Here is a 27,368-nt window from a genome sequence, read left to right on the forward strand (position 1 = left end):
ATGGTTTTTCGAGCCCTGATGTTAAATCTGTAATAGATCCCTTGGGGAGGTACGTCATGATCATGGGAAGGCTATATGGGCGGTAAATAGTGATAGGGAGTTTTTATGAACCTAACTCTGATCAGCCGGGATTTCTGAGGACCCTTTCTGAACGCCTGGCCTCCCACTTTATGGGACCCATACTACTGGGTGGAGACTTTAACTGTATATCTGACACAACCCTAGATAGGTCGCACACCCCTTGCAGCATCGATGGGAACGTTGTTTGAGGCAGACGCTTTATTACCATTTGAAGAGTTACGGATATGAATTACCACAGTTGGCACTACTTGCTCCATAGAGCGGTCACCGAGGCAATCACTAAACACTGGCAAACGGGACAAACAGAACCTCCGCTCTCAAGCATCTGTCAATATTTGACTAGTAGTGCAGGTACATATAAGGCGCTGACTTTCCTATATGGGAGAATGAAGGCAGCTCTTTGCCAGCCCCTCACAAGCCTTAAATTGAAGTGGGAAGAGGACTTGGGCACAGAGATCATGGATGTTGAGTGGGAGAACATATTGACCTGGGTCACAAAAGTATCTAGGAATGCCAGATTCAGGCTACTTAATTTATAGGTACTACACATAGCATATTTGACACCAGGAAAGGCTGCAAAGGCATTTTAATCTCATGGAAGCCAGATGTCCGAGGTGTGGGGAGGAGGCAGTAGACTTTTTTCATATGTTCTGGGCCAGACCAGTTTTGGGAGGCACCTGGAACTCAGAGATTGGTACACTATAGTAAGTCATTGAAAGGGAGGTCCCTTAGGACCCCAAGTATTGCTTACTCAATGGGTACCCACACACATCCCGACAGAAGGTGACCAACAAGTTCCAGGACCTAGCGTTATTGTTAGCAAAAAGAGAGATAACTAGGAATTGGAAACAGGCACAGTGTGCGGCCTCAAAAAGGGAAGTAGTAAGGTGGCCAAAGGCTGAGGAGATGGTGAGGGACCAAGGGGTCAAATGAGGTCAGGGTTTGATTGAGAGAGCCCAGGCTGGAGTGCTTTAATATGTTTCTAAGAAAATTCAGATGATATACCAAGTGACGATACACTACCCCCTTGATCACCATGATCCAATGCATAACCTAGTCAAGTAGTGAGTACATAAGGATATCTTGCGAAGTATACTTTTGGGGGGTGGGGGGGGGGGGAGGGGAAGGGAGGACAGACAGGAAATTAGGAATCAGACACATTGGGGGATCTCTAGCAACACAGGAAGTTAGACATAACGGGAACACAGGAGAATTGGGGCGGTGGGGGACAAATGGGGAAGGAGGGTGGAGACGAGGGTAGGCGCCTGAGCTGAAGTGCAATTAAAACAGATGAAGACATGATGATCGGCAAGGGGGGGGGAGGTAGCAGGGAACTATGGAGCTTATTATTTTCCATAACTGTTGAAAAACTGATCCCCCACGCCAACAGCGACATTGTTCAGACATCCTAAGCTGTAAATACTATGAATGGTACCAAAAATTTCTTGATAATGTTGAAAGAAGATCATCAATGTAGAGCTCTGAAAGTGCCTAATTGTTACTAATAAAGTTCAATGAAATATGTTTTTAAAATAAAAAATAAGGTGCCCACTGGGTGCATGTCCGAATAAATCCGAGGCTGACATCAGCCCGGATTTATCAAGATGAGGTGTTTGATCCACAACACAAAAGGGTTCAGTGAAGCCATTACGTAACGGAGTCACTCGTGTTGACGGGTGTCCAGCACATATCTTAAAATGGCTTCCCGGTTTACTTGCAATGCTCAGCAATGGAGATGAGCATCCACTTGTGCAGATACAGCCACGCAGTGAGTGTACTGCACCCTGCCTTAGGCCTGCCTTAGGGATGACTTACATATGTTTAGCTGCAGTGGTGGGGGCATGGCACACCAAGGGTGTGCCATGTCGTGTTTTCTCCTGGCTTGGGTCACGGCTCGCAGACTGCAAAGGCAGCTATGTAATTCTCATTTTTAGGGGGATCCCTGAGGATATCACAATCTAGTGCTGCAGCCCTTAGCGACCCTCTCGTCTACCAAGGCCTTAGGTACCAGGGGTACCACTTACACGGGTAGAGGAGTGTGCCAATTGTACAACATTTCACCTGTTTTTGGGATAAGAGCACTGGCACTGGTGGGCCTGTTTAGCAGGAACACAGTGCACCTCAGTCGAAAAACCTCAGTACCAGTGGCAAAAAGGGGCACTTTCCTAGAGTTGGTCTGCAAAAATTAGACATACATGCAGGAATAAATGTAGAGGTAGCAAAAATGAGAACCCCCGATATGTTACCAAAATTAAAATTCAATAGAGAGCATTTTTTTTCAAAAGATAAAAACAAATAATAAAAATACCAGAAAAGTCAAAATGAGTTAATAAACACCAGTAGCATCATCGCTTACCCAAACTCTTACTTTTCTCCATTATAAAATGAGAAAACAATGAATGGAAACTTTTTATAAACATATACCCCACAGGTAAACTATACTGCTGCTTCAATACTGCCAAAGTGCTCCACAGCCCTAGAATGGAGCACATTGGCAGTTGGTCCTGCTGATTGTTGTGAGAGAGCATAACTTGGCCGTGCTATTATGTTTTTCCAGAATGTGAAACAAAGGAGTAATCAGCCTCCTATGTAACGTGTGTAAATGGCTTTTATAGGGGGGCGTGCCCAACATGCACACGGCATAAGCCCCACATCGGGGGAGCTCCAGTGACAGGTACGCCGCCAGCGCCAGCTGAGGCACTAGAGACACGCCGATCGCGGTAACGTCTCGGTAAAGGGAGCCCCAGCTCACGGAATGCTGCTGGACCGGGATCATGCATTAGGGAGGTTTAGAGGGAAGTATCTGATATAGGAGAAAGAGTAGACAACCTTGAGCGTACAGTTGATGCATGATCTGAGGACAAAGTAATGCTGTGATGGCGAATTAGGACATTAGAAGAGCAGCACACAGATCTCTAACTTAAGCAGGAGGATCTCGAAAGTCACACTGAAGCAACAATGTCTGCATAAGGGGGGTCCCAAAGGAAGCTGAAGCCGAGGCTATTATGACTTTCACTGCCACTCTCTTGTAATCCAACAGGGGGTATCCTGCACATCCACCGCCAGTCCTGGATAGGACGCACTGGGTGGCAGGGGCTCCAGGCACTGCCCCAGACATCCTGACCAGAGTACACTTTTTTACAGACAAGGAGGCCATCCTCCTAGCGGTCTGCTCCCGAACTGATGGTTTTTCAGAGCCATAAGATCCAGTTGTTCCACAGTCTGTCTGCCACAACCCTGTACAGAAGGTAGGAGTTTAAGATCATCACTGATAGATTGTGCACACTAGGTATTCACTACCACTGGGGGCACCCCTTCGCACTGATGTTCAACTGGAAAGGTAAGAGGCGATCCCTTTGCTCCCTGATTGAAGCAAAGAGATTGCTGGGTCTCCCCACAACTGACGAACCAGAGGCTCACTTGCAGCGCTGACACCTCAGTTGGGGATGCTCTGAAACCCATCTGGACCACAGTCAGACGATCCCGTCCTGGTAAGGACTTGGCATCCACAGCCTCTCAAGAGATGAAGGAGGACATTATCTGACATCACTGCAATATGGACAAACTTTCCTCGCCGCCTCAGTCCACTGCTGCCTCTGACTGTAGTGAGTAAAGCCAGGTCAGTGGCAGGTGCGTTACCATTGGCCTTCTATGTTATTTCAGGGGCTGCATGTTCATAGAAGAGCGCTGGCGCAGTGGTATCACTCCGGAGCTCCCCTGGACTCGTAGACATCTGAGACGCCAGTACTTCCCGATGACACTGATCCACCCTCTGTGTCCGGGGCTCTGGGAGGGTGACTCCTCCAAGGAGAGGCGGGTGCTTTGATGCCACTCTCTGAAAACGACTGACACACACCCGGTTGGCCCATGATGTTTATTGTACATGTTTTGTTTTTCTTCCTAAAGTCCTGGCTGGGGGGCTGTAGCAATGGTAAACATTATATACTGATGCAGTCGCCAGAGGCAGGCAGCATGGGACAACTGTGCTCTCTGACACTACAGGGTGCCTACGTTTCATTTATAGCTTTAAACCTTACTCAATGTGCTATTTGGATGGAGTATAACTTGTTCTTCTCAATGCTTGGGGTCTTATCTCCCAGAATAAACAGAAATAAGTGTGGAGCTACCTCTTACAACACGACCCTGATATTATCTTCCTCCAGGAGACACATCTCCGTAGGCTCGATAGGCATAGGATGACACATCCATGCTATCCTATAAGGTACTGGATGTATACTGACTCCAAGACTCTAGGGGGGGGTGTCTCGTGCAAACATCACTGTGGTATGGCAATCACTAAGGTAGTGCGAGACAGAGGGGGGAGATACCTTAGGCTACACCTCCTGAGCGGCCATCTGCAACTTTCATTGCTCAACATCTATGCCCCCAATACCTCACAAGATATTTTCCTCCGCCTCCTACTGTGAGATCAGCTTGGTGGGACTGAGAGTGACATACTGATGGGTGGAGACCTGAATCTGATATGGGGCCCTGCATTGGACAGGCATACAGCCACCTACCAGGGAACAAGGGCCATGTCAGCCCAGATGAAATGGGATATCCTAGACTTGGGCCTCGTAAACATGTGGAGCTTCCAGACGCTTGTGATTATTCCTTCTACTACCACTTCCATTCTACATATTCATGAATAGATTCTCTCTTCGCATCACACACACTCCTACATGCCCGCGATACCACAGAGATATCTTGATCTCAGACCATGCCCATATTGAAGCATACTATGAACCTGGTGCCCGGTGGGATGACCCACTGCGACTTCCTCCCCGGCTCCTCCGGGACCAGGTGGATATAGCAGATAGCCATAAGGAAATCTGACTATTTTAGCCATAATTCAGGGCAGGCCCCACCACTACACACCATCAGAGACGGTCTCAAGGCCACGATTCATTTCCACTATTGCTATTGCCCCTAGAAGAGAGGCCAGGTTAGTATAGCATACCCGATATCCAACATTAAAGCCTTGAAGCGACAAGGCAAAGCAAAGTCTACCCGCCGAGTAAAATGGCAACTGACACTGCTAAGGGGGTAACTGAGGGCACATAGAACCAACAGACCAGAACAGTCCCTATTAACGCTAAAGCAGCACTATTATTAAGGGGGAAACATGGTGGGCAGGCTCCAGGCCAACCACTTACAGCAGCAACGGACCAAAGCACACATAGCAAAATTTAAATGCACAGATGGGTAATGGGCGATCACGAGCCACCAAAAACAGGAGGAGTTTCAAGCTTTCTATGAAGCGCTTTACGCTCGCGTTGAGGTCCCTCAGCCAGAGACAGATGCTTACTTACTCGCTTGCGAATGGGAGCCCTGGTATCCCACTCACGGGGGAGGACCTCGACTCTCCGATCACCCTGGATGAGATTCAACGGGCCATTTGCGAGCTCCCTACTAAGAAAATGCTTTGCCCAGATGGCCTCCCGGTTTGTTTATTTGCATTTCCTCCCTGAACTAGGTGAATATTTACTTACCTTCTACCATTCCTTCAAAGAGAACACGGGCCTTATGCAGTCGATGGCAGGTGCCGAGATATCTCTCAGACCTAAACCAGGCAGGGACCCGGCCCTCTACTCTTCCTACTGCCCTGCTTAACACCGATCCCAAGATCTTTACTAAAATCCCTTCTTCCAGGTTAGACTGCTATCTCCCTGGTCTAACAGATCTGGACCAGGTTGCGTTTATAAGAAACAGTTCAGGTACTGATAACATCCGTAAGATTGCTCACCTGCTAGAAAAGACACAGACATAATATCCCTCTATGCCTTCTCTCGCTAGATGCGGATAAGTCTTTCGATAGAATAGATTGAAACTTTCTTCGCTCGGTTTTGGTTAAAAACTGACTGGGCACTAACATGCTCTCTAAAATTATGACCTCCTAGGTCTACCCAACGGCATCAATTCGAGTGAATGGGCGACTCACGGACAGTGTCACTATTGCTGGGGCACCCGCCAGGGTTGCCCCCTATTACCTTTAACTTTCGCTCTGGCGGTGGAGACAGTGGCTAATGCTATTTGCCCTTCCAAACTGAGCGAAGGCATGGTCTTCAGTGGCCACACACACAAAATCCATCTATTTGCGGACAAATTGTTCCTGACCCTTACTAGCCCTTCCACCTCCCTGCCAGTGGCGGTGTCCTGCCTGGCCACCTTCGAGGCGGTCTAGACTTCAAAGTGAATTTCTTGAAATCTAGCCTCCTTAACATATCCATTCCACAGGCAGAGGTCTCTGCACTTCAGGCCCTCACCCCTTTCTGCTGGGCTCCGAAGGCTATCACATATCTAGGTCTTAACCTTATGCCTACCTTGAACACTTGGTTTATGGCTAATTGACAGGTCTTTGGAAATCACTGATGGAAGACCTGCAAATATTGAAGTCCCTACATGTCTTGTGGTTGGGGTGCCTGAATGTCTTCAAAATTAACATCCTTCCACAGGTCCACTAACTGTTCCAAACCCTCCCTCCTGACTAGGGGGTTGACAACCATCCCATCACAGCATACGCTGATCGCCCGTAACCCCGAATTCTCAACGGCACAGTCCTTACACGCTTTCAACGACTGGACGTCGAGTGACTGCCAAACCCTTTGTGATCTTTTTGTGGGGGATGTTATGAAGGCGCTTTGACCAGTGCAAAAAAGACTATCACTTGCCAGATGCGACACACCTCCAATACATCCAATTTGCGCCACTGGGCCTTGGACCCGTTGGTATACCCTAAGGCGACCTGCCCCGACACCATTCGAAACACTAGTTAGGACTTATGACAGCTCCCATGGGCTGATATCCAACACATACTGCGTTCTCCAACATGCCACTCCCCCACACACCCATGCCTATCAGCTTAGATGGGAAGACAAATCTGCAGGGACAATTTCATCCAGCCTCTGGGAAAAATTATGGCAGAACATACCCAAACTTTACCACAGTCTCTCCCTCAGGGAAACAGCACACAAGCTCATGTACTAATGGTATTATACCCCTTCCCGATTAGAGGCTATGCACCCTGGGGGGTCTGCTGAGTGCTGGCTCCTTTGCGGCCTGGAACGCGGGGACTTTCAACACATTTGGTGGTCATGCACACTAATCACAACATTTCCAAAGAAATCCTAGGTCACATCAAACCTACAGTGGGTGTCCCCACTCCCAGCCACATATCATTTGGTGATCCTGGGGATAAGCCCTGCTGTCCACTGCTGAATGGAATCTCATTAGCTATATGCTACAGGCGGCTGGATAGTTAATATAATTGTTTTGGAAATAGAAATCCGCCTTTCCCGACCCCCAATGACACGCTGGTTCACCTGCCTCTGGCATGTGCCGGCAATGGAGCGTATATTTCGCACGACCTGAATTACACAGGCACTAAATGTAGATGTATTTGGCAGCCCCTCCTTCAGTATCTAACACGCATTGAATACACTTGCTTCAATCCACTGAGGTTGCAAGCGTTAGAGTTTTAACAGAAATGGCTTTTACATACAGGGTGTACTGACATGCATATTAGTAAAGTGCACATATGAGCAAAGTCTTGCCAATGTGTTCATGTAAGTTGCAATTATTAATAATTATTCAAGCATGTCTATGCTATCATGTTTTAGAAATGGTACTTCTATAACCATTTTATATTCATTGCGTTAATGAAAAATTTACATATTCATTTAAATCAAGTATGTATTTATGTCTGTATTAATTTGGACGGAGTGAAGGCCTGAATTTCTTTAAATGGTACAAACTTTCCATTAGAAGCTGGTTTTGCTGTATATTTCTCTAAGGTGCAGGTGTAATGGTACCAGCTACTGGCGACTGAAGAAACATATTATTGTTGTGAGATAAGAGGGCCTGAGAAGACATGTTCCCAAGGACAGAAAGAGCATGTGTGGAGAAGGTAACTGAACTCCCTTTTAAATTCCTGAACGCAGGAGAGATCAATGGACGAACACATGCAACTTGAAAGGATGAAAGTATCAATTAAATGTGTGATTTATAACGTGGGTATTTCAATGAAAAGTTTTGGCTGTGTGGTCAGCCTCTAGAAGATGCATTTAAGCGTTATTTAGTCAGTTACAGACAGATTTTCTTTGACCCTTGGTTAGAGCGGATCCTTGAGAGATATAGACTCCTCATCATTTGGTGGACTCTGTGGCTTTATGCTGCTCACATCTCTTTTGAAAGATCCTCTACAGAGGTTTCTGTAGTGCTGACACTTTTTTGCATTCTCTAAAAGGTTAGTCGGTGACTTAGATTAGATGGTTAGGCAGGAGAACTTAAGCCTGAATCAAGGCACCATATGCTTTTTCCTTATTTTCAGTATCGTTGTTATTGAAATATTGTTCTTTTATATGCTGTTTAAATTTCATGTGATGCTTCGCTTTGGTCTCTCTTTATATTTACAGTATGTTTTTGAGACTCATGTTTGTAAGTTTGACTTTAAGGCAATTTTTTACAGACTCAAACTTTAAATCCGTCTTTGAGGTTGAATGAGTGGCCAAATGGGTTGCACTGAAATTTATGTTTAGAGTTTTAAGATAGTCTCTTCACTCCTCAGAAATCAGAGAAATAGATTCAAAACGCTCTATTAGATGGTATCAACAATGATGGTTCTCTCTCTGAAGAGAGGAGAACTGAAAGCAGGTTCTAGAGAAGTTAGTCAGAGAGCCCAATCCCAGCTACTTATGTCTAGATTTGGAGGACTGGCGAAATTGCGGAAGCCTGGGGTAGAGTTGTGTTGGTGGCAGAAGTGTGAGTATAAGTAGGGTTGCCAAGTGCAGCAGTCCATGTTTAGTTTGCAGTGTTTGGGAGTCTGGATGGTGTCTTGCGGAGAAGTTTTGTTTGTTGTGTGAGGGGTGATTTATAAAGAAGTTGAAGAGGTGATCGGTCCGAGGTGACTCAAGATCCCAGGATAGTATTAAAAGGTGTAGAAAACACTATAGTAAATTGTTTGCTAAGTGGTTGTGTTTGTTGTGAGACATCCTCAACAGCACAGGTAAGATAGGGACTTAACTGTGTGAATGCAAGGTGATTAATATAGTGGCTCTTAACAGGCAGAGAGAAGCTGTACTGATCTAGATGAAACCCCGCACGTCGAGGTTTCATTCAAAGTGTTTGGAAACTTCTGTGTGTTTGAAAGCTATTTAACAGAAAATAGTTATTGTGTTGTATTTTTGTAAGTGTGTGATATTTTGGTGACAGAGTGTGAGTGCAGATTTTAAGGGAGGGGGAACTGCTGCAAAGAGTGAGATCTATGTCACAGTTTGCCACGCTGGTATAGGTCGGTTGGTGTGGTGCCGTGCTGCAACTGGCTGACATGTCATAGGAATTTGTGCTGCGATTGGTGGTGGTGGTTTTGCAATAAGCTATTGTGAATACAGCACTGTTTTGAACTGAAACAGAGCTTGTGAAAAACTGTTGACACTGATTAAGAAAATTAAGTGTTTTGAAGTTATGCAAGATTTGTTGTAAGGTGATGTTCATATTCCTAGCAGAGAGGGTGAGAAGGAACCTCCCAAACATACCCCAGATCACTATACGGTGATAAATGTAGGGCTACACACGTGTATTTGGCTTGGTGAATGACACAAGATCAAAGACAAAGAGGGTGCATAAAGGTTTCCAAGATATGGCACATTTAATTTGAGAATTTTTGAAAATTTGAGGAGGGTACTTTATGAAATGAAGCCGCCTCCTAGACCCACACAATATAAAGCACTCAATGCTTGGGAGCGTGCTGCTCATGCCAGAGAGAGAGAAATACCAGGGTAGAGCACAAAAAGCTATATGCACCTATGCGGACGCTAGGTGGGATGCTAAGCAGAAAAAATGGAGGACAGATATCATAGAGGGAGTTAGGCTGTATCCAACCAAAACCATTGAGAACGCATAGGGAGAGGGTGATGAGGGAGAGATCAGGAAGGCAAAAGGAAAACAAGTCAAAGGGACCGGACGATGCGAGTGAAGCTAGTGATAGGACTACTGTCCAAACGCATTCCTCGATTTAATGAAGCCAGGGATGAGGGTGGAAGCAATGGTGCTGGTGGTCCAGAGACGATTATTTTTGCTACAGCCCCAACTAAGATGACTCTTAGACCTGTGGGAGCCAACCCAGCAAATATACCTCATGAATTGAGGAGTAAAGGTTTTAAAAAGAGTGTGTTCCAGTTGATCCCACAGTAAGCACTGTAGATGGTCTGATTGTTACAGTTACTTTTGGCCCTGTAGTTCCTACGTATAAAACAGACGGATCCAGGAACATCACTTACAATTTGACTGTGCCCAATCCTATTGGTGGACTAAGAGGAGTTTCAAATAGCCCACATGCTAGAGAATTTGTCCCTTTGATACCAATGCATACTAGTACTCCATGTGGAGCTAGTACAAACTTGAACTTGAATATGTCAGGAAGTACCTATTGAGATACTTATCAGAAAATATCCACCAATGCTACTCCACATAGGAAATACCATTTAATCTGGGAAACAGTGCACTGGGAAATTACATTAGACCTAGCATACCTGCAGTGACTCGAACAATCAGTGCTAAGGAGATAGGCGAGTTGGTGTAAGCTTTCAATGAAAGCACTCCATCTAGAGAAAAAGTGTGAGTACTGAAGTGAGTCAGGGGACCATTCAGTTATCACCAAAAGAATGTTAGATGTAAAGAAGCTTACCATTGAACTGGATGTAATGATTGTTGGAAATATTAGCTTGGATCAATTAGACACATATCAGGAAGATTAACTTACATTTATATGCAGGGATGTTACCAGACAATAAGGGCAAACTTACGATAAATTGGCAGAGTTAGTGCACAAATATGGAGTGAATCTGAATAAAATCAAAGCTTTACAAAAGAGCTTCAATGAAAAGGTCATTAGTGATATGAGAATTCCAGGGATGAAAACTCAAATTAAGGAATTAACCCATAATATGAGGAAATGAAAAGTTAGATAAGTGGGAAAATAAATGGGTGAAAAAGAAGAAGGTAAAGACAACTTCGGGAGAAACACGTCGGTGTGGGGTTGGGGGGTGGTTTACAACCTTTCTCTTATGAGAAGTACCTTGTGGAGGTTACGTGCACATACCATGAAACAGAACTGATCTTGCATCCTTTACCAACAATTTACCCAAACTGAGGGAGAAACCAGTGGAATGGTTTAGACAGGTTTAAAGATTTGTGAAGATATCACAGGTATTGTGGGTTTATTTGAATATGCTATTTGACAGTGTTGTTACTAGTAATTTGTGAATGCAATGTAAGATAGCTGTTCAGTGGCCCGGGACAGAACCAAATAGAAATGCATTAACTAAAAGGTCCTTCGCCATTGGTGATGAAGTATCTGCACGTCATGTTGTTTTTTAAAGAGAAGATGCCTCCCCAAGATATTGATTGGGTCAAAACTGACAGGAAGACTCAGGAATCAAAGGAGTCGATTCAAGCTTATTATGAACGCTTACTACAAGCTTTCAAAAAGTACAGTGGTTTGGTGACATTAGAGGCCAAGGATATGGGGCATTTTGTTTCAAGGTTTGTGGCCAGAGATCAGTATGAGGACCCAGCAACATTCGATTTGGTAGCAGAATAAGTCAACTGACAAAATTTTGTGGTACGCTAACCACTGCCATGATGAGATCGAGATGAAACAGAAGAAGTTGAAGGAAAAGCTCAGGGTTGCTCAGATGAAGGCAGCTCAAAGGACTAGCCAGATGCCCCCAGTTATATGTAATGTTGGGGCGATGCAGAGTTTATACCAGTAAACACCAAACACAATGCAGGGTAGAGGTCAAAGAGTCCCTATTGACCCTGGTACAGAAATGGATGTAAATAGTTTTAAAAGGTCAACTCCTTGTCACATCTGCAATAAGCTGGGACACTTGAAACGGGAATGTAGCTTAAATCCAGCTAATCAGATCCAAAATGCAGGGTTTTGAATACCCGGGAAGCTTGTCGAAAGGATATTATTGCATTACTGAACCACATAGCTGAAAGTGGACACAAGGTATCCCCAGGAAAGTTGCAGTATTGCCAAAAAGACGTCCAATATCTTGAAAACCATACTGACAGAGTAGCAGGAAAAGTGTCACAAAAGAGAATCTCAGCCATTGTGAGGATGGATCCACCAACCACACACAGAGAGAAGTCAGGATATTTTTGGGAATGTTGGGCTACGGTAGACAGTGGATATCCAACTTTTACCTGGTGGCCAAGCCCTTACAGAGGCTGACAGACAAGGATGTGTCTGATCAGGTACGTGGGATAACGGCTGTCTCATCACGTTTCTAGAGCTGAGAGAAAGTCTCGGTCATGCCCCGCCTCTAGGGATGCCTGATTAGAACTAATTTTTTTCACTTTTCTGCAGTGAGAGGTAGGGCTGTGCTCTCTCAGTGCTGACACAAACACATGGAAATGCTAAGAGACCTGTGGCTTATTGTTTTGCCATACTGGATCCTGTAGCTTCTATCTTGCCTGGCTGCCTTAAGGTGGTGGCTGCAGTCAGCACTTGGAAGGAGAGATATGAAAATATTGTTCTGGGTCAACCATTAACTATGTACGTTCCCCACTCTGTTGAACAATTGTTGATTAGAACTAAGACTCAACATCTCACAAGCAGCCAGCTCACAAGTATGAGCCTGTTATTGTGCCTGCAGAAGACATGACTGTCAAGCTCTGTGGTGTTTTGAATCCTTCTACTCTATTGCTTGTACTGGGTCAAGGAAGCAATGATGGTTGTGAATGTGACCATGATTGTCTCGATGTTACTGAGTTGAGCACCAAGGCAAGACCAGACATAAATGATGAACCATTGCCTGAATCTGATTTTGTGCTCCTTGTGGATGGTTCATGAGACAGTGGGAAAGCTTAAGAGAAGCTTACGCTGTCTGCACACTTTCCGGAGTTGTGGAAGCTTCTTGGCTTCAAGAAGTATTCTCTGTACAAGTGGCTAAGCTGATTGCTCTTACTAGAGCAAGCAGTGCCTCAGATCAACTGAAGGTGACAATCTTTACCGATAGTCAGTACGGCTTAGGTGTCATTCATGACTTTGGACAACTATGGTCCCAGAGGGAATTTATGACATCCTCCGGATATCAGATTCAGAATGGCAAACAAGTGAGTAACCTCTTCGAAGCATTAAATTGCCTGAGCAAGTTGCAGGCATAAAGTACTAGAATGCTATAGTATAGTCTGCAGGGGCAAGTGGAGCCTCTTGACTTAAATTTTTTACTAAAAGCCCAGAGGCAGTGGAACAGCATGGTGTAATGTGCTGAAGTACTGGTTAAATAATAAGGGGACAACTGGTGCCTCGTATTTGAGAATTTTGCTAAGGGCCCTAAGGTGACTAGCTGGAGTAAGTGCTTCTTAATTCCAACGACCCCTACCAACAGGTCATATCTGTGGGCTCTTCTGAAGATTTATTTTTCCTACCTGATCCTGAAGGTAGTAGAAGGGCACGGGGTTAGACACCATTTAACTAAGGGCCTCATGGCCACAAGACGGGATAGAGGCTAATAGATACACATAGCCTTTAGCAGCCCGTCATATCTATACTAGGGTCTCAGAAGCAAAAGACAGGACAGAAGCTAAATAACCCAACCCCTAACAGCCTGTCACGTCTGTGTGCCTTCCAATATGGTACATCTTATTTTGCTGGCCCTATTAGAGAACTGGAGGGCCTCTAATAGGCTGATACTCAATTAGATACTCAATAGACTGATTACTCAATTAGTTTTCCCTACCACTTTAAAATGAGATTGAGTAACTCATTTCATCAATGAGGTCCCAAGATTGTTATGTGCAGCACTGCAAATGGAACAGAGATTACACTGCAGCTATAAACCTGAGGCTTCAGGTCTCGTGGAAAAAGTGAACGGGACGCTGAAATCCAGGTTGACGAAAGTGTGTGCTTCGACGTCTTTGAAATGGCCTCATGCTCTGCCTCTTGTCTTCAAAGTGTACCTGAACGAAAGACTGGACTGTCCCCTCACAAGATCCTTATGGGGAGTGTGATAAGGCTGCCAGCAATACCTGTGAATGCACTTGTGAACATTACTCATGATATGGTCCTCCATCCATTGCAAAGGACTAGCTAATGTAGTATGTTCTGTGTCTCATCAGTTACAGCCCCTCCGCATCAAGAGCAGTGCCATGATCTCAGTCTCGGCATTTGGGTCATGGTGAAGAAACACACCAGTAAGACTATCTAGAGCCCCATTGGCGTGGGCAGTACAAGGTGACCCTGAACACCACTAATGCTGTGAAGTGTGGAGGTCTCCCTAACTAGATTCATGCTTCCCATATTCGCGGAGTCAAATGTCCCTTTGATTTGACAGCACCTGTTCTAGAAGAATCTGTGGTGAGACAGAGGCAACAGGAGCAGGTTAGCCAAGCTGTTGGTGACCAGAAAGAGACAGAAACAGTCCTTGGTTAGGCTGAAGGGGTCATGAACAAGCTACAGTCAAAGCTGAAACAGATGTCACAGAGCCTTATTCAGTGGTGAATGAGTCAAACTCAGAATCAGGCCCTGACCAAGGACTCTGTGCTGGAAGAGAGCGAGTGGAAGCTGGAGACCGATAGCCCAGAAGGCAAGAGAGAATGAGAGTCACTTTTCCCATAGAATGTGTGCCTCAGACGATTGCTGAAGAGACCGAGAACTGAGACTTAAGTGAAAGGTAAATGAGAACAAGAGTGCCTGGTCATAGGTATTCTTCACCTGAGTGGACCTACTTTGTAAATGAAACAGATAGATAGTGAGTACTGGGAATATTGGAGTCAACATACAGGTTCAGCTGAACCTCCTTGAACTGAATTTAGTGAATGAGCTGCACATCAAATTCTCATTGCCATTCCTGAACTTGGCTTGTGTGAACATTAGAGACATTTATATTGATTGAGACAGGGAATTGAGGAAAATACCTAGGCCCGAGTAGAAGAAGAGAAGGGTGATCATTTACAAGAACATGGACTATGAATTATCATGAAGATCTGTACATACGTTAATGAACTTTTCAACTTTTGAACACTGTTTGCTGTTCGCATTACTGGATAAACGAAGATATATTTTGCTGCTGCTGCATCAAGCTGATAATAGACCTGATTCTGAAAACATAATGGAGCCAAATCAGAAAAGTAGACATAGGTACCTAATAGGTGCTTTAGTGCATATTTTCTTTATGATATTAGTGGTACTGTTAATAGGAACATTTTCTCCTACACCTTCCGTAAAGAAAGAGTTGTCCCATAGTGTTTCCCCGAAGTCTTTAAACCCTAAACACACATTTATGTGTTAGATGAGAAAATATTACACCTAGATAAGACTATAGATTATTCAAAAAATATATATTTTAAGTGTATGAATATAATAATATGATGAATGCTAGGGATTGCAATGTTTGTACATAGTATCTGATTCTTTATCGGAAGGTATTACATATCATATCACATTCTGTTGACTTACGGCATTTCTTGTAGTCTTCTATTGAGCATATTTAACAATGAGGGAAGCTTCCAATACTATTTTTTCAAATTATGACCTAGTGCTGCCAGAGGTTCCCTTGCTTAAGCATTTGAATCAAAATTTATATTTTAAAGGTGCAGAAATAGCAGGGAAATATTTTACATCATTGAAGCCTTTACACACTGCCTATGCACACTGACATAATTCGACCATTCCATTGACAGACACAGAAAATACATTTTTTAACTTGGTGGAAGACAAAAGAAGAGAATTAGGGTCCAGATCAAAAGCAAATAAAGAGTTCAGAAAACAACATAGCTAGAATAAGGAAGAAATTGAACACCAAGTGCAAGGAACTTTACTGGCATTAACTTTATTTTGGCAACACAAAGGAAAACTGTGCATTCACATTGATCAGAGTTACTTACATACACCCACTGTTGATCAGGAAAAGTGATTGTGAACATGTCTGATGTTAGAGGCAAGAGTGATTTCTTTCTGGATGTAAAGGATCCTGTGATTCCTACAGTATGTTTTATTTGTGGACAGTATGCATATTTTAAGTTAACAAAACTTGTTATATGGCAACAGAATTTCTAAAGATTTATCATGTGGAACATCTTGAGGATTCTGTGTTGAAGATGAAACCTAGAGCTAAGGGAGGAGCTATTGCTTCAGAAATAGTTGGAGACACTTTTGGTGTGTTGATCCAATCAGTAGGGATGATCTTGAATGTTCTGTAAATTAGAAACCTGACTACAATAGTGGCTAAGCTAGCTACTAGCACAGCGATTTTTTTCGTTGCTTGTAAACACAGAGATGGTGGTGACAAGATCAATGGTTTTACAAAATACACTCGTGTTAGACTTATTGCTAGCAAAAGAGGGCAGAGTCTGCCAGACGCTTAAGATTCAACAATGTTGTACTAATATTCTGAATAAGAATTTGGAGAAATATATCCAGAATATACAAAAGATTTGAAGGAGTTGGAAGCAGCCTGGGAAGCAATAGAAAATGGCTATTCCTCTATAGGCAGATGATTTGGAAACTTGGGAAGCGGATTTGTAGGTTTTAATCTGAAGCCATTATTGATTATTGCGATAGTGGCAATGGTTCTGTTGGTCGCATCTAAGGTTTTTCAGAGAATGAAGATGCAGAAAGAGAGGAAGAGAGGAGAGGTTGAACTGAACGGCAATCATTGTAAATATAATGATGATATGAAGCGTCTGGAAGAATCTAAACCATGCTTCCCAACCTTTATGATTACTAGAACCCGGAGACACCCACTGAATCATTTTTGGAGACCAGGGACCCCTCCCCCTGCCACTAAGCCATCATTTAAAGCTGGGGACCTAATCTGTCAATATTGTTTAATTTTCTAAGCAGTTGCGGATCCCCTGAGGAGGCTTTGCAGAACCCCAGGGGTCCCCGGACCACAGGTTGGGAACCACTGATCTAGGCAAAAGTTGATCAAGACAATTAGGTTTTAGAGAGTCTCATGCAAGAGAAAATAAGTTTGTGATGACTTCAAACATCATCAGAGAGGGGGTTGAGAGACCATAACTTGGCTTTGCCATTATCTTTTTTCAGAATGTTAAACAAAGGAGTAATCAGCTTACTGTATAACATATGTAAATGGCTTTCATGTAACATGGTGTACTGCAATGCATATTAGTAAAGTGCACGTATGAGTAAAGTCTTGCTAATGTTTCCATGTAAACAGCATTTAATAATCATTACTCAAGTATGTTTATGCTATAGTCTTTTAGGAACGGTACTTCCAAAACCATTTTGTATCCATGGATTTATGAGAAATTTATATATACTCAATTAAATCAAGGACACATTTACGTCTGTATTAACTTGGCCGGAGTGAAGGCCTGAATTTCTTCAAATGGTCTAAACTTTCCATGAGAAGCCTGTTTTGCTGCATGTTTCTCTAAACTGCAGGGGTGGTAGTACTAGCTAATGGAGAAATGTATTGTTGCTGTTTAGATAAGAAGGCCTGAGAAGAGGGGTTAACAAAGATGGAAAGAGCAGTGTGGAGCGCAGTAGAGACCCAAGGACGAACACATGCAACTTGAAAGGATGAGTGTCAATTAAATGTGTGATTTATGACTTTGTTGCTTCAATTGAAAGCCTTGGCTGTGAGGCCAGCCTCTCAAAGGTGCAAAGATTTAAGTGTTGTTTAGTCAGTTACAGACACAGATTCGCTTTGTCTCTTTCCTAGAGCGGATCTATAAGAGGTATAGACTTCTTGTCCTTTGCTAGACTGGCTTTATGCTGCTAACACTTCTCTTGACAGACCCTCTACAGAGGATTCTGTAGTGCGGACACTATTTCCATTCTCTAAAATTCTTTTCACATAGAATAGTCAGGGACTTAGATTAGATGGTTAGGCTGGAGAACTCAAGCTTGAATTCAAAGCACAATATGCATTTCCGTGTTTTCTCTATTGTTGCTATTAAAATATTGATCTTTCATATGCTGAATAAATTTCATGTGGTGCATTGTTTTGACTCACCTTTGGTGATTCTTTATAGTTACGGTATGTTTCGGAGACTCGTATGTAAGTTTGACTTTGAGTCTGTAATAAAATTGTTTAAGCTTTAAATCTGTCTCGAGGTTGAATGTGTGGCCAAATGGGTTGCACTGAAATTAATGTTTATAATTGTATGTTGTTCTCTTCACCCCTAGAGACTCTGAGAAAAAGATTAATCGGACCCTAAGAATTGGAAGTGGTGCAAACCACCCTATAAGTTGTTATGGTCTACTGGATAAAGTATGATGTCACCAAAACCATACTTACATAGTGAAAATCTAAAAATCTGTTTTACAGATTGATTTTCACTATGCCCTTCACATAATTACCTACACACATGAAGCCAAGAAAGGAAGCAGAGCGTACTACTTTTGTCAAATCCAATGATGTTCTTCCTCATCCGCTGACATTCTAGTGACGCAAGCAAACAAGGAGAGGTTGGTCTACCAGCAAAACGCCTGCCTGAGGGAATGAGTCCAAGCAAATAGCATTATATCATACATATACTTTGGGCCATGTCAGTAAATTTACTAGTCAACCACCAAACCACACTCTTCGTGCAACTCTTCTAGCCAAGGTGAAGAGCACCAAGAATAAAACCCAGCTTTGTAACTTTTCTAAACCAGAGAAATGCCCGCATCCAGCAAAAGAAAATAAAGCAGATACATGGCAGCACGTCACAAAAAAAATGCATCAGGTTGAAAACAGCGACCTGACAAAGCATTACCCTGCCTTGAGGGAAACAGCTCTCACTTGCTAAAGTAGGCATCGTTGATGGGTAGGCATTATTGACAAATTGGTTGGGGGAGGGGCGTTTACGATTGAGTGGGTATGTAAAATGAACACATCGGGTGACAGGACTAGCACGGGCCTTTTTTTAATAAAGGTCTTCTGTTCACTTTTCTGCAAAACCTTTATGAGACTGACGATGTCACTGAGAAGGAGATGGAGGCAGTATATAGCTGGCTTGTCACGAATTGTTCTATTTCCATGGATGGTGCTTGTGTGGGAAATTTATTATGAGTCAGTTGCTGACTGTCTGGAAAGGGACCACCATTTGGGTTCTCCCTCACATTAAAGTCACTTTTACTTTTAACTGAGCCGTCCTTCACAAAAAAAACGTAAACATACGTGTCTGCAAACCTGGCGGCGAGTAGTGTAAACGTATAGAAATGGTGTTGATCCTGAAGTCTCATGCTGCCCTGCAACAGTCTATTATGATCCTTCTGACGCACGTGGCGAGGCGGTTTCCTCTACATTGTTAAGCCTGGTATTATAAGAGTAGCATCTAGAACAAAACTACAAATTCGGAGATAAAATGCAGTCTGAACAGTGCAACTGTGAACTGCGAAGATGCCACAAGAAACTGTTTTTGACGTAATACTTTCAACAACACACCCGATTGCATTCAATTACTATATTGTCAAGTAAACCAAAAAAGTAATCTTTCCTCATACCACTAGCTGCAGGAAATTGCTCTTGGAAAGTAAAATCACATGCAATTATTTTCCAGTAACGAGCTAGCGCATTTCACTTCTAGAAACGTCAAAAATAAGTAATGATTTTCCTGTGAACAAGAAATTACTAGCCTGGAAGTAATCCAGAAAGAACAAATTCCCTTATTAAGAAGACATGTAAACACCAAAAAAAAGTTTACACTGACCATTGCTTTTTTAAAGGAAATATTACAAAATTAGATTGCCCTTCACGGGATCGAATATTGATTATTCATAAGTCATACAAAGAGCATCTGAAAGCAATATATGCGCAAAGTTCATGGATTTAGCCTTATGGAAAGCACTTTAAAAGCTGCTATATTACCCGATTAGAATGGAGCCAGGCTTAAATGTAACCAGAGTACTTTGAGGAAAGTACCTTACATCACTTGCTTCACCCTCAGTAAGTTTACAGAAGGGTTTGCTTCACTTTCCAAAGGGGGGGGGGCTGTATTAGGAAGTTAGTGCTACCTCGCACCCCTTGTCCCCTAATGCCCGGGCGCACTCACCCTGATGCCCTTCACCACAGTGATGTTATCATTCTCGTCTGCCTCGAAGGAGACCCGCCGGGTGCTGCTGTTGCCACCCATTGTGCCGGAGCTCGCAGTACGTAAGAGGCGAGGAGGCTGCGAGCTGCAGGTCACCTCTGCCGGTCACGGGCGGGCACGGTCAGCCTCAGCCAGACAGTAGCGGGCAGCGAAAGGTGAACACACAGCGTGTCTGACAGTTTGCCCTTCCCTTCCGCCAGGCCTTTGCACTACAAAACAACGTGCGTCGCCATTGGCTGAGAGCTTTAGAAGGCTGGCAATCATTGGCTGAGAGGTGTAAGCGGTGCTCTTTTGGAATAGTAGACGGGAAGAAGTTTTCCAGCAGGAGCCGGTGGACAGTCAAGTGTTTGACTGTTGCACGTGTGGTTAAACCACCTGAGCATATACCAACATTTCTGTTCTCTCAACAAAGAATGCCCCTTCACACAGGTCATCGCTCTATAGTGTTGTTTCACACGGGTACGTTTCGCTAATAATAAATCATACTGAGGGGACATGTTGCAAACCTGTTCCTGACATGTTTGTTTAACTGACCTGTTTAAACACAAGGCACACAATACCTCAAAGCAATACGTAAATCAGCATGTCCTTTATGCCCCTCTAGCCCCTTAGTGGAGTCGGGGTTGCCATCCGTCTGGATTTAGTCCATCCTGGCTGTGTTTTTCAGTGCTGTATCCGGTTGCTCAGATTTCAGCTCTTTTGCTCAATTGTTACTGACCTTCGGGTGTTCAAGGAACCTTTCCTTGCAAAATACCAGCGCGCCAGCAAAGAAAAACAAACATTGGCGAAGTTATTAGGTCTCGCATATGCGAGAGCTATTGTCTTTGGCAGTGTGTTTTAGCTATGCTGTACACTAGTGCGGCTGCTGTTCAGCATTTCTAAACGTTCGTAGGGTGGAGTGCGGTAGATTGGAGTAGAGTGGGGTAGCACTGCGTGGGTGTGGATGGGATAGATGGAAGTGGGGTGGGGTAGATTGAGGTGGGAAGTGGGGTAGATTGAATTGCGGTGGAGTGGTTTAGATTGGAGCGGAGAATGATGGATTGGAGTGGGGTAGAGTGGAGTGGGATATATTGGGGTGGGGTGGATTGGGGTAGAGTGGAGTGGGTTAGCATTAGAGTGGAGAGGGGTAGATTGGTGTGGAGTGGGGTAGAGCGGAAGTTATTGGGGTAGATTGGACAGATTATATTAGGGTAATTTGGAATGAAGTGGGGTAGATTGGAGTGGAGTTGGATAGAGTGGTGTGGGGTTGATTGGCATGGGGTAGTTTGAAGTTAGGTAAATTAGATTGAGTGGGGTGGATTGAGTAGATTGGAGCAGGGTAGTTTCCTGTGGAGTGAGGTGGGTTAGACTAGACCGGAGAGGGGTAGATTTGAGTGGTGTGGGGTGGATTCGGAGTGAAATGGAGTAGATTGGGTACAGTGTAATGGAGTGTGATACACTGCGGTAGAGCGGAATGGGGTAGACTAGGTGAATTAGAGTGGGGTAGATTGGAGTAAAGTGGGATACATTGGATTGGTATTGCGTAGATTGGAGTGAAGCGGGGTAGATTGGATTAGAGTATGGTAGAGTGGAGTGGGGTTGGGTGGATTGAAGTGTGGTGGAGTGGAGTGGGATAGATTGTTGTAAACTGGAGTGGGGTCGATAAGAGTGGAGAGAAGTTGGATATATGGCAATGGAGTTTGGAGTGGAGATGGGGTAAATTGGGGTGGAGTAGATAAGGGTAGTTGGAGTGGGGTGGAATGAGGTGGACTGGTGTGGAGTCTGGTACACTGGAGTGGAGTGGGTTGGATTGGGGTACACTGAAGTTGGGTGGATTGGGGTAGATTAGACTGGGGTAGATTTGGGTGGAGTGCAGTACATTAGGGTGGGGTAGGGTGGATTGACTGGAGTAGGGTAGATTGGAGTGAAGCAGGGTAAATTGGAGTGGGGTATATTGTGGAGTGGGTGGATTGGATTGGGGTAGAGTGGGTTAGATTGGCGTTGGGTGGGGTAGATAGGTTTGGAGTAGGATTGGGTGGGGCAGATAAGTGGAGTAGATTGTAGTTGATAGATTTTAGCAAAGTGGAGTGGGGTAGACTGGAGTGGAGGGGAGTGGGTTAGATTGGAGTGGAGTGTTGCGTCATGGAATAAGTGGCGTAGAGTGGAGTGGCATGTTGTAGAATGTAGTGGTGTGGCGTAGAGTGGAATGGCATAGAGTGGAGTATGCATGGTGTGGTAGCACACTGCCATTACAGACAACACATTTTCATTTGAAATGACCATTACGTTTGCACTGCACACAAACAATAATGTGTGCAAAAGTCATCACCTAGTGTATTGATTTGTTTTGTTTGTATTCAAATATTTTTTCCCACCACACTCCAGAATTACAAAAATAACTGCGCTTCATTTGTACTGATGTATTCTGAAACATCAGCACAGTTGTCTTTTTCTCGTTGTGTGCTAGAAAAAAAACATCTTACACCCTCTCCACTCTCATGGCTACTCAGCAGGATTGTCACATAAATTCTGTCACTTTGAAGTCAGAGAAAAAAAGTAAACACCAAGCTCCCTCAGAAGGCAGAGACTGGCATTTGACCTTTGCCTACAAGAAGTCGTAAGCATTTGTCTACCTAAAAAAGGTAGGCGGGTACACACCCTACTATATCGAAGACCCTCAGCTCCCCATGGCAATCCCACAGACGGGAGTGTACCGATCTGGTTCCTAGCTATAGCGCCCATCGGGAACAGGTAGGATTTACGGAGGCTTACCCGGAGTCCGGAACACTCCCTAAATTTCTCCAGGGCATGTAAAAGAACAGGAATCAATGCCTCTAGGAGCCGCACATAGACTAGCACTTCGTCCGCATATAGAGATAACACGTGAGTAGACCCCCAATGCATAAGCCCTAGGGGTTCAGCAGCTCATGCAAGTGCGCCGCCAATGGCTCCATTGCCATAGCAAATGGGAGAGGGGACATAGGGCAGCCTTGTCTTGTCCCTCTCTGCAATTGAACAACCTCAGACACCACTTCCCCAGTTTACACTTGAGCGACTGGGTGCTGGTTCCATAGGTGGACCCAAGCAATATACTTCAGGCCCAGATCGAATTTGGCCATAACTTGCCAAAGATACCCCCAAGCCAAGTAGTCAAAAGCCTGTTCTATATCCGGGAGCGCAAATGCTACTGGTTCCCTCCACTGCAGATATGTGTGATATATATGGGTGAGGCAACGAATATTAAACATTGTGCTGCGGTGGGGTATAAAACCACATTGATGCTCATGTATAAGAGAGGCTAAATGAGGGAGCAAGCATGCTGCCAGAACGCTATTTAGTATTTTAATATCCACATTCAGAAGCGACAGTGGCCTCTATGGAGTGGCTTCGGAATAAAAGCCACCCAAGCTTCCCTCATCAAATCGGGCAGGAAGCCACGGGCAGACACCTCTTGGTATACTACCAATAGTTTCTCCCAAAAAAATCAACATATTTTTGATAGAACTCTGCTGGGAGTCCACCAGAACTAGGCGTTTTAAACTGTTTTATGGCCCCTTGTATTTCTTCCCTATCGAGAGGAGCATCTAATAGAGCCCTGGAAGTCCGCGTCAGTCGAGGCAGTGTGACCCTGCCCAGGAAGGCCATCCCAGCTTCCGGGGGGGAGGGGCACCCCAGGGCAAAGCATATAGCCCATCAAGGTGTGCACCGTATTAATTGCTACCTGTGTATATACTCTTCTACCTGTATTATCTACTAGGGCAGTGACAGGCATATTGGTTAGCTTGTTGTTTGAGCAGGCGCGCCAAAAGTGCACCCGCCTTATCACCCTCCGCATGCAGCCGTTGGCGGTATGCCCTATAAACATAACGTTCCAGTCGTCGCCAGTCATCTAGGAGCAACCACCGAGTCTGACGCCATTCGCCCAGACTCTGCGGCTGCATTGGTAGGCATTTCTCCAAGTCGCGGAGCTTGGCTTTGTGATCAAGAACATCCTTCTCGAGCTGACGCCTAACACCGTAAGTAGTCTGCATGCAAAGATCCCTGAGCACAACCTTCATCACCTCCCAATCACGTCCCCTGGTCGTGGACGTTCCCCAGATTGCGTCAAAGTATTGCATCAGCCCATCCCGGACTGCCCCTTCAAACGGAGTATCCGACATGGCCTCCGGTCGCAACTGCCACATCGGGACTGCAGGTAATGGATAGCCTTTATTCAATTTTACTAGGAGAGGCGAATGATCCGATATAACACATAACCAAGTATGCAATGGTCTGGATCAGTGGGGACAAGGTTTCAGACACCAACCAATAGTCTAGTCTACTGTAAGTATTTGCTGGTGGGGTGTAATATGAGTACTCTCTAAAAGTGGGATTCCTATGACGCCAGAGATCCTGCAACTGAAGCTCTTGCATGGTATCTACCAATTGTCTAGTCAGGTGGGGTTTCGTACACTGCCACGGTGGTACCAGTCTAACATATCGTGTAGGACACAGTTACAGTTTCCTGCCAGAATAACTTCTGTTGTCAGATATGGGGAGGCAGCCCGCACTACATCCCCAAAGTAAGTCCCACTGTCTACATTTGGGGCATATACATTTATCAAGCATATTTCCTGGTCTTCCAGGGTACCTAACAACACCACATATCTGCCATCTGGATCTAACACATGGCCCTTGTGTTGGAATGGAACTCCAGGGGCTATCCAAATCAATACTCCCCTCTCATAGCCAGAATAAGAAGTTGCATATAATTGACTCCTCCAGTGTTTCTGAAGACTAGGGATACAGCTCCACCACATATGTGTCTCCTGTAGCATTGCTATGGAAACACAATTGCGACGGAGATAGGCATGTACCTGGCGCCGCATAGCTGACTGGGTCAAACCTCGCACATTCCATGATATTCATGTATAAGCGTCCATCATAATTACAGCTTAGTACATATATCTAACACAATCATTTTGCAAATCACGACCAAGAAGCACACTTTCCTAAAAACCATCACAAGCAATAAAGCCCACTGTTGAACACCTAAAAAACAAACATTCCCCAACTTCCCCCCCACTCATAGGCAGTGACCTGGCCCCTTCCCATAAGAACCAGAATAGGTTAGAGGCCGAAGGGCCCCGCCTCATGACCCTTAGTAGGCATTAAAAACAGATTAGATTAGTAACCTATTAACCAATAATGTGTATCATTACGTTTTGTCGGAGGTCATCACTCAGCCAAACCATGAGGCAGAGCCTCCAGTAGGTCGGGACTCCGCATGCACCCTTGTGGGGGTAGAGGGCCAAACAGCCCCGCACATTGGTATAGGACATTTAACATTTCTTGTTAACACATAAATCATCATGCACGGCCTGAACAGATTCAGCCAGCAGGAGTCACTTTCAGGACCTGTGCCATCATCTCCCTTTAATGTATCAGCTGTAATTTCTCCCCTCATTTCCTAGAACCACAGCGCGGTAGGCAGTTCTGTCTTTTCAACACTATCAAGGCTGACAATTCCCTGTAACATCTGTATCTGAGTCAGAGTGTCTGTGCTGCCCTCCAGTTTCGTCTTGACCACACAGTTCGTCTCCTTCATCAGCTAGAGTACCATCCGGTTGCACCATAATTCTACCCGTTGAAGTTAGAGCTGGGGCGCCACTCTGAAATAGTTTCTGGGCACGTTTCCTTACACGCTGGTCCCTACGTGCTCCCGATCTGTCCATCTCAGAGACTTGATGGGGTCCCGCACTTGAGGACACCATATCTACCCAGTTTCTCGCTTTTTGCGGGTCAGTAAAAAAATGAACTTTGTTAATATGAATTACTCCAAATTTTGCCGGAAACACTAAGCTGTAGTGTAGGTTTAAATCTTGCATCGTTGTCTTGACATTCATAAAGGATTTTCTTAGATTCTGCACCTTCTGGGTGTAGTCCGGAAACACCAATATTTGGTGTCCATCATAGCTTTGCTGTCTATTGTTCCGCACCTGTTGGAGGATCACACCACCGTCCCTGTAGTTAAAGAAACAGGCAATGATGGCATGCGCCAGTGCCCCCGGCTGGGGGGGGAGGAATCAGGGCCCTACGGCTACGCTCAACATTGAAAAAGTAGGAACGCACTTCTAGGGGGGCTATCGTGAACAGCCATGTTTCCACAAATTTCTCTATGCTCCGTCCTTCCAATCCCACTGGAAAGCCCACCCAGCGTAGATTATTTCGGCAGAACCTGCCCTCCACGTCTTCCGCCCAGTCCTCGAGTCGCACCATAAGCCATTGAATCAATAAGACAGTGTCTTTCAGGGTATCCACCTCTCGGTTAAGCACTCCAATGGCGTCCTCTGCCTCTTTCACTCTCTCTGCCCCTTTGCGCAGGTCTGCTTGCAGTAGTGTAACATCCACTGTTACTGTGTCAATTTTGGTGACCAGTTCAGTGCATGTGCCTTTTATTTAGTTTAGAATATCAGTCATGGAGGGCTCCTGGGGGTCGTGGCTCCCCACAGTGTTACGCATAATTAGCAATCTTATTGGCCTGGGATTGCCACCCTCCTTTCTTCTTTCCCATGTCTCCAGTGCTAGCCTCTGACACTCTAGCCAGAACCAGCACAGTATGATTTCACAAGCCTTTCTAGTAGTCTGTTGGGCAATCTCTAAAAGTCTTCTCAGTCCCAAAACACAGCTCCAGCAGCTCCCTCAACCATCCACCAGTCAATCAGCCACTGAGATCTGTCATGCCATGCCCCCACCTGTCACACGCATGGGCTTCCACTGTACAAGTTTTACTCCCCAGCTCAGGTGACTTTGTCGCTGGTACTTCCTTCATTCCCTCATGTCTCCAGGTATCATCGCCACATTAACGGGATATTTTTGACTGTTCATGCACTCTGGGCCCATTTAATTAATGCCACATAGTTTATAAGCTGGGGGGCTCCATCCCAGCACCTTCGGTCCCCAGCGAAGGTACTCTAGGGGGGGTGAGGGCAAAGAGTGGTCTGAGCGCACTCCCCCCAATCACTGTTAATAGTGCCTTCACAGCTTTCCTCTACACGTGGCTCTTCAACTGTAGGCCTGCCATTCCCCGCAGCACAGGCCCCACTCTCTGCCGCTCCCGCTGACTTTGCCTCCCATCTCCTTACTTTGACAGGGGCTCTTTGCCCCTGTTTCCGGGTGGTACCAAGGATTCCAGGGCCTGCAGTCTCTGCTCAGCGGTGTTCCCCAGTTGCCAGCTCACCCTGCCAGCCGCCGTCACGTCGCCTCCTTCCCCTGTC

At 44.9% G+C, this 27,368-nt stretch overlaps 1 protein-coding gene across 2 annotated transcripts in view; it reads right to left on the reverse strand.

The window, feature by feature from the left end:
* CHCHD3 (coiled-coil-helix-coiled-coil-helix domain containing 3) overlaps positions 1 to 20,346 on the reverse strand; it is an 801,596-nt gene extending 781,250 nt beyond the window's left edge. Inside the window, exon 1 of one of the 2 annotated variants that reach the window (XM_069229315.1) lies at positions 20,095 to 20,346. In XM_069229315.1, coding sequence (XP_069085416.1) covers positions 20,095 to 20,175 — 81 coding nt within the window. In that variant the 5' untranslated portion in view covers positions 20,176 to 20,346. The remainder of the gene's footprint in view (positions 1 to 20,094) is intronic. The other variant, XM_069229314.1, reaches the window with a different exon arrangement.
* Positions 20,347 to 27,368: the final 7,022 nt, after the last annotated feature.

The sequence above is a fragment of the Pleurodeles waltl genome, chromosome 4_1 (genome assembly GCF_031143425.1).
Source record: "Pleurodeles waltl isolate 20211129_DDA chromosome 4_1, aPleWal1.hap1.20221129, whole genome shotgun sequence".
Lineage (NCBI taxonomy): Eukaryota > Metazoa > Chordata > Amphibia > Caudata > Salamandridae > Pleurodeles > Pleurodeles waltl.